The sequence below is a fragment of the Xiphophorus hellerii genome, chromosome 7 (assembly GCF_003331165.1).
Source record: "Xiphophorus hellerii strain 12219 chromosome 7, Xiphophorus_hellerii-4.1, whole genome shotgun sequence".
Classification (NCBI taxonomy): domain Eukaryota; kingdom Metazoa; phylum Chordata; class Actinopteri; order Cyprinodontiformes; family Poeciliidae; genus Xiphophorus; species Xiphophorus hellerii.
The window spans coordinates 21,678,666-21,695,087 of record NC_045678.1 but is presented as its reverse complement, the minus strand read 5'-3'; the positions used below and the strand labels follow the sequence as shown (position 1 = coordinate 21,695,087).

Below are 16,422 nucleotides of genomic sequence, written 5' to 3'. Positions count from 1 at the left end.
AAAGAAAACCCATTGAATTAGAAAGGTGTGTCCAAACTTTTGGTCTGTACTGTCTATATATATATATATATATATATATATATATATATATATATATATATATATATAGACAGTACAGACCAAAAGTTTGGACACAACTGTGTGTCCAAACTTTTGGTCTGTACTGTATGTCTGCAGCAATTTTTTTCTGACATTTACGTAAAATTTGGGATAAAACATTGACCTTTTAGGGAGACGTGCAGTTATTGTTTTATTGGGTTTCATTTGTCAAGAAAACATGACATGGAAGTTAGCATCAGAGTTGGGAGTGTGGTAAAGTGTCAGTTTGATGGGTTTCTTTTTGGATTCTGGACTAAACATCAGTTCTGTTTTTATGGATTTCAAGACCGGAATAGACCTACAGCAAATAGATACTTTGTGAGAACGGCCTGACCTTGGCAGATTTACATATTCCTCCCATTTCTTCATATTGGATTTAATCTGAACTCCAGAGAATGTTCAATGCCTTAAGAGATTTTTTGTATCCATCCCGATTTATACTTTTCATTAACCATTTCTCTGATTTCTTTGGAGTGTTTTTTTGTCTTCATGCTGTAATAGTAGCTGGTGGTTAATCAAACTTCAGGAGTCTATGGCAGTCAATGCACTCAGGTCATTTCCAATCCGATTATTGTGATACTACTTGCCCCCATTCAGTCATTCTTATAAAAATGGAGATGAAAATTTATGCAATCACATATTCTAATTACTAGTTTTCAATTTGAAATCCAAGGGTCTTTTTTGTAAAATTATTTGTCGAAAAGCCTAATTTTGTTCATCATACCTGTTTTGTACAAACAATAAAAAGGGTAAAACATAGAAGGGGGTGAACACTTTTTATAGACATTGTAAATAATTCAACACCTTGTAAGTAAATCCAATACTGTCCCAGAATGTTGGCTCTATGAATAATTTCTACACACAAATATATTTTGTTGTAAATTACTTCTTTTAATATCCTAAATTAAAGTTGGCATAGATTTACCCAAACTTCTGCCAAGGTGGAAAAAAATAGGCAAACACAATGTGTCATGACAAAAATACAAGGATTTATTTAAAAACCAAAAAAGAATCCAAATAATACTGTTTACTCCGTAAAAACAAATGTAGTAAACTGATGTTTGTGGCAGTGTGTGGGTAGTGTATGTCTAAGTTTCATACACATAAGGCACTAATATTTGTAAGCATAATTGTCAGAAAAAGTGTCAGTAAAAGTGAGTTAAACCGGTCTTCATTGGAAACCAGCACCACAGTGTTCTGTTTTAGATTTACAGTACAGAGTAAAATCTAAATATGGATACAAAGGAAAAACACAATCCTTCTATTAGGTTTGTTCCCTCAACATTGATACAATATAATGCATAGTTTACTCATGATTTGCAGCAAAAATCCACTGTTTGTGGCAGTGAATAAAGGGAGTGAAAGAAATATGTTCATAAATAGATCCTGTAATATCTTCCAAATCAAAAAATAAACTTTAGCAATCCTATTTTCAGAAAATCTTAGTATCTATAAATGCACAGAAATGGAGAAAAGTCAGGAGCAAGCACTTCCCTTTGGAAGCAACTACAGGAGGACAAATGTTGCAGAACACAAAAGATCTTTATACAAAATTCAAAGCAAAAACAGGAAAAAAAAACATAATGAATGCCCTTTGACCTAATTTTTAAAGATGACTGTAGTAAAATATCTTTGAGAAAAGGTATTGAAGTTTCAACCCTTTTAAAGACATATTTCAAAGATTAAGGGGAAATCTAATTCAGCAACAAATGGATATGTTTCCAGCTTAAATTAAAATTCTTGCATATAAAATTTTTTTATCAAAAACAAAGAAAAATTACGTGATTGTAATGATTTTAAAATAATGTGTTAGCTGGATTATTAACATACTGGCAAGGGAAGAACTCTAGCAAATCTGAAAAGTGGGACTAAAGAGGGAGAATAAGCAACTTACGTAGAAAAAAATGCCAAAAATGAATTTTTGTACCAGTCTAAGTGATTTGTAAACAACATTTGAAATGGTTTTTCTTTAGTCTGGACAAAAAAAAGAGGATAAATACAAAAACAAAACAATACAAACAACCCCCCCACCTCTGCCCCCGAAGGAAAAAAAGATTACAAATACATCAGAAGATAGTGTACATACAGTACAGACCAAAAGTTTGGACACACCTTCTAATTCAATGGGTTTTCTTTATTTTCACGACTATTTATAAGGCAAGAAATCCCACTTATTAACCTGACAGGGCACACCTATGAAGTGAAAACCATTTCAGGTGACTACCTCTTGAAGCTCATCAAGAAAATGCAGAGTGTGTGCAAAGCAGTAATCACAGCAAAAGGTTGCTACTTTGAAGAAACTAGAATATAAGGGCTATTTTCTGTTGTTTTACACTTTTTTGTTTAGTGCATATTTCCACATGTGTTATTCATAGTTTTGATGCCTTCAGTGTGAATCTACAATGTCAATAGTCATGAAAATAAAGGAAACTCATTAAATTAAAAAGTGTGTCCAAACTTTTGGTCTGTACTGTAGGTTTTTGGAAACTGTGTTTAAACTTTGGCAGCTCAAGCTAATACACGGTGCAGCCCTATGTGCTGTGTTTTTCTCGTTAGTGTCTTGGACTGGCTTAAAAGAATGTGGACAAAAGGCCACCGGTTACACTGGTCATAATGATGTGCACTTCAGACCTCTTACGTCTTCACATGAAGCCAGAACTGAAAGACAGAATAAAAGAGATGGATTAAGATAAAAACAGCTTAAAATTTGCCATCAGTGCCTACGTATGCTGAGCCATAAGACATAAGCAGAAGAGTTCCACCCACTTCTTCCGGTCCTTGTCTTTCTTCCCGTTGACCGTGAAGCCCGGGGGCTGAAGCAGCGCAGCCGCAGTTCTTCTATTCCCGAAAGAAGTCAGGTCGTTGTCCAGAAGACGCTTCTTCTCCTCAAGAGCTGCTTTCTCGTCCGCATGCAGACGCTTCAGCTGCTCAAAACGACCCTGCAGCTACAATGCAATAAAACAAACAACTCAAAATACATTTTAGAAACATTGGAAATATGTAAATGGAACAAAAGTAAAATTGTTATTTTTTTTGTTCTTGAAAAAGCAAAAAGAAGCTTAATTTTATAAGCCGATTCATCAGGAACACATTTCCAGGCAGCTTATGAGGCTTTTTCCTAATCTAAGCAATAGTAAAGATAGACGCCCACTGATAAAAGGTTAAGCCACAAATTTTCTAGCATCATTATTCGGCTTGTGGTATGATTTTTGTTTAAACATTTAACCATTATTATCAGAGATTGTGCAAGTCTTTTGAATTGGATGGTTTCCTAGAACAGAATCAGTTTTTAAAAATAATCCAGACATTTTTGACAGAGTTGCAAACAGGCCAACCAACATACTTCAGCTTTCTTTATCATTTCATTTCACAACTCAGTTCTGAAGTAACTAATTTAGTCCACAATTCAACCATTTAGCAGTTAAGCTGTGCTGAAGTTATACAAAGTAAAGATAATCCTCCTTCATTACTCCACCCACTTTATTCGATGAATCAGTATCACTTGCAGCAAAAACGCCCAACAGAATGATGCTGCCACTACCGTACTTGACTGTTAACATATTTTCACCTTGACTCTTCCAAACAACTCAATCTGTCTTCTCTGACATTGATACAAATACAAAATGCAGTGTATGTATACATATACATGCTGGATAATCCGTAATAAAGTCAAACCTATGGACCTAATATTTTCCTATTATTTATCAAAGTCGCCTGTTGAAAAATTATTTAATTCTGCAAAAACGGTCTAAATGGGTCATTAAAAGCCCCACATTTATGCAATATTAATGACAAAATCTTTGGTTACCACAACCTAAACTCAAAAGGTAAATAACAGATAGTTGGAATTATATTAATGGGCAGTCATAAAACATTAAAGACATTTTGCCTAGTATCGTATATTTACATACCTCCCTCTCAGCCTCCTTCAGCTCTGCTTCCTTCTCCTTCACCCTCTGCACAAAAACTTGCCTCATCTCATCCTCTCTCTTCTGCAACTCAGCCAGGAACTCCTGACGCTTGGCCTCATACGTCTGCTGTAAACTGTGAAAACAAAATGTGTTTGGACGTTCAGTTCAATGGACGAGCTGGCCGCTGCAAGCAGATGGAGGCTGGAGCGTGTGGGCCGCTCACCTGACAGGTTTGCATTCCGGGTCCGTGTCCTTAAATCCCATCTCCTCTAATTTGCAGCGCCGGTAAAGCTCATAATGGCGTGTGTGGGTTTGCTCTCTCAAATCTTCCATGTTTACACAAATGAGCATCTCCCTCAGTTTCACAAAGTCACAATGGTGCTCGTTTTCCACTAGGAGAAAATTTTTTAAATAAAATTATTTTCGTTTGAGCTGGATTAAAACGGAAAACGGGTGGAATGACACAATCTTGTTTCGTTGTGGCTGGAATACAAATCCACACTGATTCTACCTTGAACAACGCCCCATGGATACTGACGAGCTTTCACCATCTTATTGCCAACACACACTTCCTCTGTGCTGCCTACGACAGCAAATGGGAGATGGCCCTGAAAGAATGTAATAAATTCAATAAATTATTCGAAACAACAAACTGAACAAACTTGTGCCTTAATAAATTAACTTAACCTGCAAAACTCTTGCATAAAAACATTTGGATCCAGGTAAATTACTCACAAATGTATTGACTTACATTCATAGTGGTGTTGACCTTTGCCACGGTCTCATCGTCAAGCGGGAACTGGTAGATCTGAACGCCGTTGCTGACCAGTTCGCTCATGATTTTGATCTTGAACTTGTGCAGCTCGCTCTTACTGATGGTGTCCGCCTTGGCAATGACTGGAATTATGTTCACCTAAAGCAAGAGAGGGAGCCATTGTGGATTAACACAACAACAAGAAAATATTCTTGCTTTCTTTATGTATTGCAAATATCTACAATTTTTGAACAAGTCATTCCAGATAGTCAAAAAACTTCACAGAAATCAGAATCAAAGCAACAGGTCAGTGCCAGCAGAGTCCAAAATGCTGATCAGTAATGGGTTAAAATCAAGGAGCCATAGTAAATCAAAGATAAATAATAGCATTTAATTGTAATTAATGTAAAAACCACTGAATTTATTGAGTATTAGATTTTTGTCCTCAAGAAAACTCAAGACAAATAACGGTCTGCAAAATCAAAAGATTTTCATATTTAGTTTTATTCTGTTTTGTCTACATAGAGAACCTATTAGAGTCATAAGTAATCCTAACTCAGAAAAAGTAATCTATCCCACTGCAGATGGTCCAAAGAGTCACTTGCGGCTCTGGAGCCACAAGTGACTCTTTGGACCATCTGCAGTGGCTCTTCGTGGCGCAGTGGCAAGATGTAATAAAGAGCCAGCTAATATATTTAAATGAAGAGTTAATAACAAATGCAGGTAAGCAGTTCATTAGCAGTTTACTCTATTGCAAAATACTAATTGCAATAAATATCCACAAAAGAATGATTCCAAATGTACCAGTAATATTCTTTTGGATATTACTGGTTCTAATATAGAAACCTTAGAGCACATGTGTCAAACTCAAGGCCCGCGGGCCACATATGGCCCGCTACGTCATTTTATGTGGCCCTCTCCCCCCCGCCACCGTTTTACAGCCCCATTGACTGACTTAAAATAGGTTTTGAGCATGAATTGACGACAAACTACATCTCCCATCATGCCTTCCGATTCTTACCAGCCAACATTACGGCTCCTCACCACTAGAGTGCAGCAGAGTCACCTCAAGCTGATTATTAATTTTCCCAGCGAATAAAACTGAAACATCGACAAGCTAACAAGCTAAAGAGCGAAGTTCCGTGATGTTTCAATCGAGGACTTTTACCGTCTCCTGCCCCCTGATTTGATGCCACAGCTTCGACTCCATGCAGCTCGTGTTTTGTCCATGTTTGGAAGCACCTATCTGAGCGAACAGATGTTTTCAATAATGAATTTAAACAAGACCAAGCACAGATCGCGCATTACTGACGAAAACCTACAGCTGTTTTGCGGATTGCCACAGAATAGAACTAAAACCAGACATCGACCAGGGGAAAACGGTGCCAGAAAACATTGGTAAGCACGAACAAACTAAATTTAAATAGAATGAATGTAAAACCAAAACTCAGTATACTGGAATATGCATATAGTTTATTGATTTTGCTTGTGTTTTGTTTATTTACAGAACACAATGAGGATGTGTGTGAGTTGGTGACAGGGTGAAGAGGGATCAGCTTTATGTTCAACATCACCTCATTGTTTTGTTCTTATGTGAAATGCATGTTCGTTGTGTAATAAATAACGAAAAAGTTTTGTGAATGAAGTTGAGAGTTAATATCAAAACTTGTTTTTATTCTTTGTCTGCTTATCTTTAAAGCAGACAAAGATTAATTTTCCCAGCGAATAAAACTGAAACATCGACAAGCTAAAGAGCAAAGTTTAGGTGAGCAGTTTAAAAATACTGAGCATATTTTTAAACTGCTCAGTTTAAAAATACTGTAATTTTTAAACTGAGCAGTAATTTTACATCCATGCAAACTCAAATGTAATATTTAAAACTTGATTACATAAAATCAGTTATTTAACAATATGAGGTGTTGTTTAATTTATTTTTAACATTGTATTTTCATACATTTATGCTAGCGTTGCACAAGTCTAGTTTTCCAGACCTATCACTCTGCAACTTTAGATGCGTTCTTTCTCTAACACACCTGGATCATTGACTCATTCATAGGCCTCTATAGAACTGAGTTTTATTTATTTATTTATTTATTTCGAACAGACTTTAAAACAATCAAAGAGAAAATAAAATAAAATGGAATGAAACAAACTTAAGAAATAAAATATGAAACAAATTATTATGCCCATGTGATATGCAAAATTTTCTGTTCGAAAAGGAGCAGGTAGAAGATACATCTTATAATGTCCTGCCCCTTTCCTACTTGTCAATCTATTTACAATGAACTGTCATAACATCAAAAAGAAAATTTTTCCATTTTTCATCATGTATAACTATACAAAATTATTTTAAGTACTATTTATATCATCAATTACATTATAGCCTATTGGATATTAAACATCTTATACAGCATATTTTGAAATGAGCTCTGCTTTAATCAGCTTTTTAAATTGGTTTACATTTGTAATTTGTTTTAACTCATCATTCAATCCATTCCAGACATTTACTCCACACACAGATAAACAAAAACTCTTCCTGGTTGTTCTAATATGTTGTTTTTTAAAATATCCTTCACCTCTTAGATAATAACCACCCTCTCTGTCAGCAAACATTTCCTGTATACTGTGTGGAAGTTTTTGATGTCTGACCTTAAACATGAATTGTGTAGTTTTAAATGTTACCAGGTCCCAGAATTTCAGTATATTTGATTTAATAAATAACTGGTTTGTGTGTTCCCAGTATCCCACTTTATGTAATATTCGGATGGATTGTTTTTGTAAGAGGTATAATGGCTGTAAATTTGTTTTGTATGTATTCCCCCAGACTTCCACACAATATGTCAGATGTGGTGCAATGAGTGTATTATATAGAATAAACAAAGATTTATAGTCTAATACGAAGTTAATTCTTCTTATAACAGCAACACTCTTGGCTATTTTAGATTTTACTTGTCCGATGTGTGGTTTCCAGCTGAATTTATTATCTAATGTGACACCCAAGAATTTTATTTCATGTACTTCTTCTAAATTAACACTGTCAATTGATATTTTAATTGGATTATTTTCCTGTTTTTTATTGTTTCCGAATATCATAAATTTGGTTTTATCTAAATTTACAAATAATTTATTGTTTTTGAGCCAATGCTGTAATTTATCTATTTCTGTGTTGATCACTTTAGAGAGTTGTTGAATGTTTTCTCCGGTACAGAAGATACTTGTATCATCTGCAAATATAATGTATTTTATAAGATTTGATATTTTGACTATGTCATTTATATACAAAATGAACAATTTGGGTCCCAAAACTGATCCCTGCGGAACTCCACAAGTTATGTTGAGTACGTCTGATTTTTGACCATCTAATTCTACAAATTGTTTCCTTTCTCCAATGTAGCTCCTAATCCAGCTTAATGGCACCCCTCTAATGCCATACCTTTCCAGTTTTTTTAATAACATGTCATGATTGATGGTATCAAAAGCTTTTTTAAGATCCAGAAATACACCAATTGCACATTTCTTTTTATCCATATTGTCTATAATTTCTTCTGTTAATGCCATCAGTGCCATCGAAGTTGATCTTTTTTCTCTAAAACCATACTGACAATCAGTCAGAATGTTTTGCTTTTCAATGAAATTATCCAACCTATTACTAAAAACTTTTTCTAGTATTTTTGAAAATTGACAGAGGAGTGACACTGGTCTATAGTTGCTAATTATATTCTTATCTCCAGATTTAAATAGAGGAATAACCTTCGCTATTTTCATTGCATTTGGAAATGTTCCAGATATGAATGACAAGTTGCAGATGTAAGTTAGAGGATCTGCCACATCATCAATTATCTGTTTTATAAGTGACATGTTAATGTCCTTCCAGTCCATTGATTTTTTATTGTTGCATTGATTAACTATTTCCTTAATTTCAATTTTGTCTACTGGTTTCAGGTACATAGATGATGTATTTTGTTTAATACATATTTCCGATTAATCCACATCCAGTGGGTTTGATTTATTTATTTGTTCTGCTAACGAAGGCCCTACATTTACAAAATATTCATTAAACCCATTTACTATCCCAACTTTTTCATTCAGGGTTTTATCATTATAAATAATATATTTAGGGTGAGTAGTATTAGAAGAATTTTTTCTTATCAAGCTATGTAAAGTTTTCCAAATTCCTTTAATGTTTAGTTTATTATTTTCTAATATTTTAGAATAATAATCTGTTTTACATTTTCTCATAATAATAGTTAATTTATTTTTATAAGATTTATATTTTTGTTCTGCTTCAACCGTTTTATATTTTATAAATTGTTTATATAGATTATTCTTTTTCTTACATGCATTATGTATGCCTTTTGTAATCCAAGGCTTATGTTTGTTTTTTTGCCTGTAATTACAAGTTACAATTGGACAGTTTTTATCATAAAATGCTTTAAATATTTTGGTGAATATGTCAAAAGCCTTATCAATATTTCTTTCTTCATACAACACTTTCCAGTTCTGTGATTGTAAATCGTTTCTTAATGCTCTTATTGAGTCCTCTGATATTATTCTTTTGTAAGTGATGTTTGTGACCTTGTTTATTTTTCTGCAAACATCTTCAAGTATAACAAACACTGGTAGATGGTCACTGATATCATTTATAAGAAGTCCACTTCTCAATTTACTTTCCATATAATTAGTAAATATATTGTCAATCAGGGTTGAACTCTGTGTTGTTATTCTACTTGGTTTAGTAATTAGTGGATATAAGCCTAAACTATATATAGAGTCCATAAAGTTAGATGTACTTTTAACCATATGTGGATTCAACATATCAATATTAAAGTCTCCACAGATGAAAATTACCTTTTGATGCATCTTAGCAAACAATGTTTCCATGTAATTTGTAAAGATGTCAGTATCAGATGCCGGTGCTCTGTACACACAGCTGACCATTATATTTTTCTGCTTCTCAAATTGGATTTCAATAGTAATGCATTCCATAACTTCATCAATTGACACTGACATTTTTTCTAGCATCTTATATTTTAGATCATTCTTAATGTACAAAGCAACACCTCCACCTTTTTTATTCTTTCTGTTAATGTAATTGAACTCATACCCCTCCAGTGGGAAATCTACTCCCTTCTCAGAAGTGAGCCAGGTTTCTGTTATTGCTATGACGCTAAATGACCTTTTTAGTTGATGTAAATATTCTTTTATTTTGTCATAATTTGCATAAAGGCTACGGCTATTGAAGTGAATAATTGACATTTCTTGATCCGAATTATAGCATTGGCTATAGTTCTCATCAGTATAGTAATGGCAGTTGTCATTCAAACAATCAAGAAAATTGTTGTCGGGGTCAATATCTGTGTCTATGTTCATATGTATGTTTTCTTATCATCACTGGTTTTCAGAAAGTTGATCATGGTTACCCGGTTATCCTGTTTTACTGATATTTATCCAACTCTTCAATTTTTCTGATGAACAGTATCTTAGCTTCTTCCGGTGAACCGTTCAATTTGATATAGACTCTGCAGTTTGAGGTCCATGTTGATTGTATTTTTTTTTGTTTCCTGAGAAAACGTGCTTGTCTTGCTATATCTGCGTTTAGTTTGGTTAGATGCTCATTTATATAAACATTGGTTCCCTTTAATTTCCTCCCTTGTTTTAAGAGTTCATTTTTGTGTTTCCTGTTTGTAAATCTCATTACAATAGCTGGTTTAAGTCCTTTGTTTTTTTGTGGAAGTGGATGGCAAGCTTCAATGCCATTATTATCAATGCTGATTCCCTTATTGCTGAAGAATGATATTATCTGTTTTTCAAAAGTTCCTTGCTCTTCATCCCTTTCTTCGGTATTATTTGCTTCTGTAACAGCCCGGGCATATGATCGTGGCTTCATTTCCAACCCACTAATTATAACATCATTCATTCGACTGTATTGTTCGACTGAGTTGCTGCTAATGAGGGAAGTCAACTTTTTGTCTGGGGTATGTTTTAGCAGGGACGCATCTAAAAGTTGCAGTCTGGAGGACTGCACTTGGGCATTCCTGATTTATACCGTCAATGTGGCCCATTGAGGGTGGCCAATATGCTGAAGTGGCCCTTGGTGAAATTGAGTTTGACACCCCTGCCTTAGAGGAAAAAGATTTTCTACAAATATTAACACCCCATAGAAGAAAATGTATTCACCCATATCATTGCAAAGATGTTGGTCTTTTTTTGTTTTAAAACCTAAAAATAGACATAAAGTGAGGGTTCTTTAAACGCAGGAACACAATTTCTGTAGTAGATATTTATCAAAAATTATAAACTGTTTTTATTTCAAGTGATCATGTGACATTTGCATCCCTGTGTCTCTTTCATTTACAAAAAGTTGCAGAACCATGGCATAGATAAATAAAAGGAAAATATTAATACAGTATGTTCTAAATTTTCTCATCTGAATACGATGAATAATGAGTTAATATCCAACTTATAAGTAGACCACTTTAACTACATGTAAACAAACATGCACCTTATTCATGGCTTGAGTTTAAACAAAACCTAAAAAAAGAATTCATTTTTCTTTCTAAATCTATATCTGTTTTAAGATGTGTGTAATATAAACCATGTTTTACATGTTATTTCAAGCCCACCCGTTCAATCACCCCACATTCCTCTCTGTCATCTCACCATCCCATTGAAGGGCTTGGAATGGGTTTCTGCCACTGGGCGAGCTTCTGGGTCAGACCACACAGCCGTACACACACATGCAGAACACAACACTCCTCCCAGAGGAGAAAACAAAATGATGCTAGATCTGTTCCAACAGCTGTCTGAGTGACTGACTGACTGTCACTGCAGCAGACTCAACAATTGGCTCTGTGTGTATCCGTACAGTGACACAAAAGGACAACTCGAGTGTGTGTGCGTGACGTGGTTCCAGCATTCCCCCTCGCTCTTTCTATTCCTTTCACACGCAAATCCAGAGTTACTGTCACTCCAGAGCAACGAAACCACACAAAAACTCACAGATGTAGCTACACACAAACAGAGAGGGGTGGGGGGAGCGAGCGAGAGCATGGGAAAGTTTCTGACCACTTAAAGAGGGATGGGGAGGGATAGAAAGGCTGATAGTGAAGCTCTCCCAACATTCACACAATAAAACCACCACAGCATAGTTTCTTCTGAAATCATTTCCTCTTTTCTCTGAGGCACATTGGTTCAACACAAGTCCTCAGGAAGCATTATACTACAATCTAAATATTTATAAAAAGGTTTAGGTTTATTTATCTACAGGAAATATTCATTCACCAGAAAATCTTGCTGTTACACTGCTCACTGATTAAAACAAAAACAGGGCTCCAGATTGATTTACTTAAATCAACTGTTTAAATCACAACTGTTTTCATTTATAGCCTTTTCATTTATTACTTTCCTCAATTTTATTACTCCTACTGGTCTTTTTTTGTTATATATATATAAAATATGTCTAGTTAAATAGATCATTTCACTGACAGTTTAACCAATTCCTGTTTATCAATGCATTTCTATCTCACTTTCTGCTAAAGTAAAACCAACTGAGTGTTTGTCCTACAACTAACATTAGGGAATAAAAAAAAAAAAAAAAAATCACAAGGCTGCATTCGCCTGCAGGTTCAATATTAATTATCCTGCCTGCTCTTAGTGTTCTCAAGTCGAAACGATGAATTACTGAATGACACTTGATATGATGCTCGCATCTTTTCAGATGGAGTTTATTATGGCGCCCATGGCTAAACAATCAGTGGTTAATGGTCACCTTCAATCACCGCAACATGTTTGTGTAATTTAATCTGAAAAACAGACCCTAGGCATCAGGAGAAAAAACCTACTTCATTCTATCTCTGTAGCCTCAGACAGTGCCTAATATGTAGTTTTACAGGAGCGACCACAGATTAGGCACAAAAAACTTCCTGGAAAATTCTTTCTGATTTCTACACACTTTTACTTTTCAAATGTTATATTTTTAGACTTTCTGATATTGAGATATTAAACCTTATTTCTGGATTTCATTTGTTAAAATTCAGAATTTAAAGTCCAAAATGTTAGATGCATAAAATATGGTTGTTTTCATTTATTTTGTTTGGAGATACTGGCTAAGCTTTCCTGTACGTCAAACTCTCTTCTTACAGTTTGTTAGCTACAGAACACAATGGTGTTTCTTTTTGTATTTGTTCATTTAAAGCAAATCTCAGGTCAGTTCTATACAGATCACTTTTTATTTTCTTCTCTTGACTGAATCAAATGGAGAACATTCGGAACCATGACTGAAACCAAAATGCACAAAAAAAACATGACTTTTGTGTGCCATTACACTCCTAGATAAGGGGTGTCTTCTTCTTCTTTTCTCTTATTTTCCTTTTTGATTAAATTCCCTACTTTGTGTTCTATTTACTAATTCCAGCTGATCAATTCAGTTCTTGAGTCTTTTTTGATGCCACTGATCCAAATATGCAGAGATTAGACGTCTGATGCAGTGTCTTTTTTAAAAACTTTGAATACTGTGAAATTCTGCACCATCCATACGTTGTTGCCCTGTTTTGTTTAATGATCAGCAAGGATTTGATAGCAAAGATAAATTACGGTAATTAATACACCATAGACATTTAATATAGTATAAAGACAGTATCTCTAAATGTTGCTCATTTCCTGTGTAACACACTGGATGAAATAAAAAGCATAACACTACATCTCCTGCTAGACTCCTCTAGATCTAAACTTTTCTAATGCCTAATTTGCAATAATTCATATCCAAGCTACTGCCTGTACTGAAAGGAAGGCATTTCCAATCACAATTACTGTAATATTTGTACTTTAACAGAAATAACCTCAAGATTAAGCTTTCCCGAAAACTAATTTCTGTACTTTATTTCCTACCTTGCTGTCCAGCTTCTTCATTGTAACAAGGTCCAGGGATTTGAGCGAATGACCCGAGGGGGAGATAAAGTACAGGCAGGCATGCACTCGTGAGTCATGGTAGTTGTGCAAAGAGCGCTTGATTTTCAGCTCCTCCTGAAGGTAAGTCTCAAATTGCTTATCAATGTAATCCACCACCGGCTGATAGCTACAGGACAAAACAACAAACATCAGTGACAGTCTGCATACACAAGCTCAATCCCACTGTTACTACATTTAAGTAAAGTGATATTTCCTGAGTGACAAACATCTTAGTTGAGACCCCCAAACAGTTCTTAGTCAGACCTTTCTTGTTTGTTCATTTGGTCCCCAAAGCCAACGGTGTTGACCACAGTTAGACGGAGCCTGACGTTACTCTCCTGCAGGTCGTAGGTCTGAGCCCGCAGCTTCACCTGAGGTTCAAAGTGGGACGACTCAAAGTTCTCAAAGTTGGTGTTAAACAGTGTGTCCATCAGTGTAGACTTGCCAATACCAGTCTCACCTGGAGAAAAAAAAATAAAGATTTTTTCACTTTTTAAAATTGATGAATGTTTTTTTTTTTTTTTACTATGATATGTATTCTCAACAATTTATATCATTAAATTAGGAAATTAAGCAATTACTGGTAAATGTACGACTAAAGTAGATAAATATGACAAAGTACCGATGCAGAGAATATTGAAGCAGAAGCCCTGAGTGATGGACTTGTTGACAAGCTGATCTGGGAGACTGTCAAAGCCGACATGGCCAGCTAGGGACAAGGGCCGGGCTCCTTTATCCTGTAGAAATAATTACACAGAAAAAGATCATTAAAAAACCCATACAACTATGTCATCTCAAAAATTATATTTACACATATTTGCACATATAGTCTGGTAATTGCTGCCTGCTGCAAAGTTACAATTAGAGTCCATATCTGCTCTCGCATCTGTGACAAATGCCAAAGATAAAAACTTGACATATAAAAAAGGTCATTTGTAGCTAAATAATTGTCAAATCCATCAATACTGTACAATGTGAAAACTAGAAGATAAAAAAGGCAAGTACAACATCCAATCTACATCAGTTGATCCATATTTAATATGGATGTATCTAAGACATAACAAAATAGTTATTGTAAAGTCAAACTGTGTTGCTGCTGACATTTAAGTGAATGAAAAGAAAATTAATTTCTGGCTTGCAGCAAAACACCAATAGACAACAGGAAAAAAACCCCACAAGAATCAATACATTCCCCTGAAAACGGGCAAGTTAGTAAAGTGTTTAACAATTTGATGTCAAAACATTATTGAATGTGACATAATCTACAGCAACCCATCAACTGATAATGTTATCAAGTAAAAAAAATTGAAGAGTTTTTGAAGTCACAGACATTACAATTTCGAGTTGTTAAAGTCAAACTAGTTAATTTAAGCCATATAAGGAGTTAAAATGAAATAAACTATAGGTCACAGGAACATAAATGGTCACATTAAGATATGTGTATGCTTATTACATTTATGGTATGTTGCAGTTTTTAAGATCCCTTTTAACATGAGAGAATATCCACCATATTATTTTTATGTTTATAAAATGTATTTCAAAATGTTGGCAGCGTGAAAACTTTTTGGTTTCCTTAAACAATTGTCTTTGGCCTGAGATTCCCCGATGACAAATTTAATTCAGAACTGTTTCTTTATACAGTTCTACTGCTTATACACATACGGTGACTAAGATAACTTTTAAAAAAGTTTGCGAATGTAAACTTTAGTTGACTTATGTATCATTAACTGTAATACGTCGCACTAAATGCATATCAGTCAATATCTCGCAACATCAGTATTTGCCATTCGCTTACACTTCAGTGTTATGCTAACTAGCTAGCTCTGTCCTTGGTAAAAAAGGAAAAAGCGACAACTACTTTGTTGTAAAACAAATACATATAAATAGTTAAATGAACACTATATATGTTAAATTATAGCATAACTACTTTGGTATATGTCACATTAAACTTTCAAAAACTTCAGGAACGTTGTAATGTTAGCTTTAGCTAACTTAATGATAGCCGCAGGACACTCCCTGCTCAACTGTCAAGAACAAACTTCTTTTAAAACGCAAAGTAAATGAATGCTCACCGGCTGTCGAGCTACATCCGAGGAAGCCATAATTTTAGCAGAACGCCTGAGCAAACTCACAATTATTTCAACAAAACTAAAAGAAAGCAACTTTTAAACCCCTGAGATTCTTTTCCAGGACCGACTACACTCGACAACTAGACAGACGAGACCAATCAAAACAATGTGGGGATTTGAGTGTGTTTTGTTGTGTGTATAGTTGTTTTTTAAAAAAAATACAACTTTGCTGAAATATTTCTAATTTATTGCTCTAATATACTTTAAGCAGATATTGAAATTAGATCTAAATATAATTATGCGGCAAAAAAAGTGAGATTACTTTATAAAATCAAACGTATGCACCCCTTCTTGTGAAGTGGTACAGCCCAGTTTAATTTTCCCAGGCGCTCCCTGTTTCTTTGCGATGTTGCGAAAAAAATGGAATCTGACCTGAAATTGGCAGGTTAGACCTGAAAGAAAACAGTGAGTCTATATAAAACAGTTATCTGAATAATGACAATAACAATAGCAAAAATAACTTTTTAATAAATCTTATTGTTGATATCTAAAACCCTCCCCGCCCCCCAAAGAATAATAAAAAAAAAAAACAAGAAAACATTTAACACCTCACAAAATGTCTGTGTGGTTGTTTTTTTTGTTT

General features: G+C 34.6%; 1 protein-coding gene across 1 annotated transcript; it reads right to left on the bottom strand.

Moving 5' to 3' along the window:
- Positions 1-2,648: 2,648 nt before the first annotated feature.
- On the bottom strand, positions 2,649-15,938 carry septin10 (septin 10). Its single transcript, XM_032567889.1, has 10 exons — positions 15,783-15,938; positions 14,333-14,447; positions 13,975-14,170; positions 13,651-13,837; positions 4,762-4,923; positions 4,522-4,618; positions 4,234-4,402; positions 4,011-4,143; positions 2,866-3,044; positions 2,649-2,757 (listed from the first exon to the last, which is right to left on the bottom strand). Exons 1-10 carry the CDS (start codon positions 15,810-15,812, stop codon positions 2,742-2,744), a joined length of 1,284 nt encoding a protein of 427 aa, XP_032423780.1. The 5' UTR covers positions 15,813-15,938; the 3' UTR covers positions 2,649-2,741.
- Between the last annotated feature and the right edge of the window lie 484 nt (positions 15,939-16,422).

What these genes read in the sequence shown, in the direction of transcription:
- septin10 (XM_032567889.1), bottom strand. Translation starts at nt 15,812, where the DNA reads ATGGCTTCCTCGGATGTAGCTCGACAGCCG. An exon ending in TGAAGAAGCTGGACAGCAAG is followed by an intron (nt 4,924 to 13,650) that starts GTAGGAAATAAA and finishes CTCTTGCTTTAG; the next exon opens with GTGAACATAATTCCAGTCAT. An exon ending in TCCATGGGGCGTTGTTCAAG is followed by an intron (nt 4,403 to 4,521) that starts GTAGAATCAGTG and finishes ATTTTCTCCTAG; the next exon opens with TGGAAAACGAGCACCATTGT.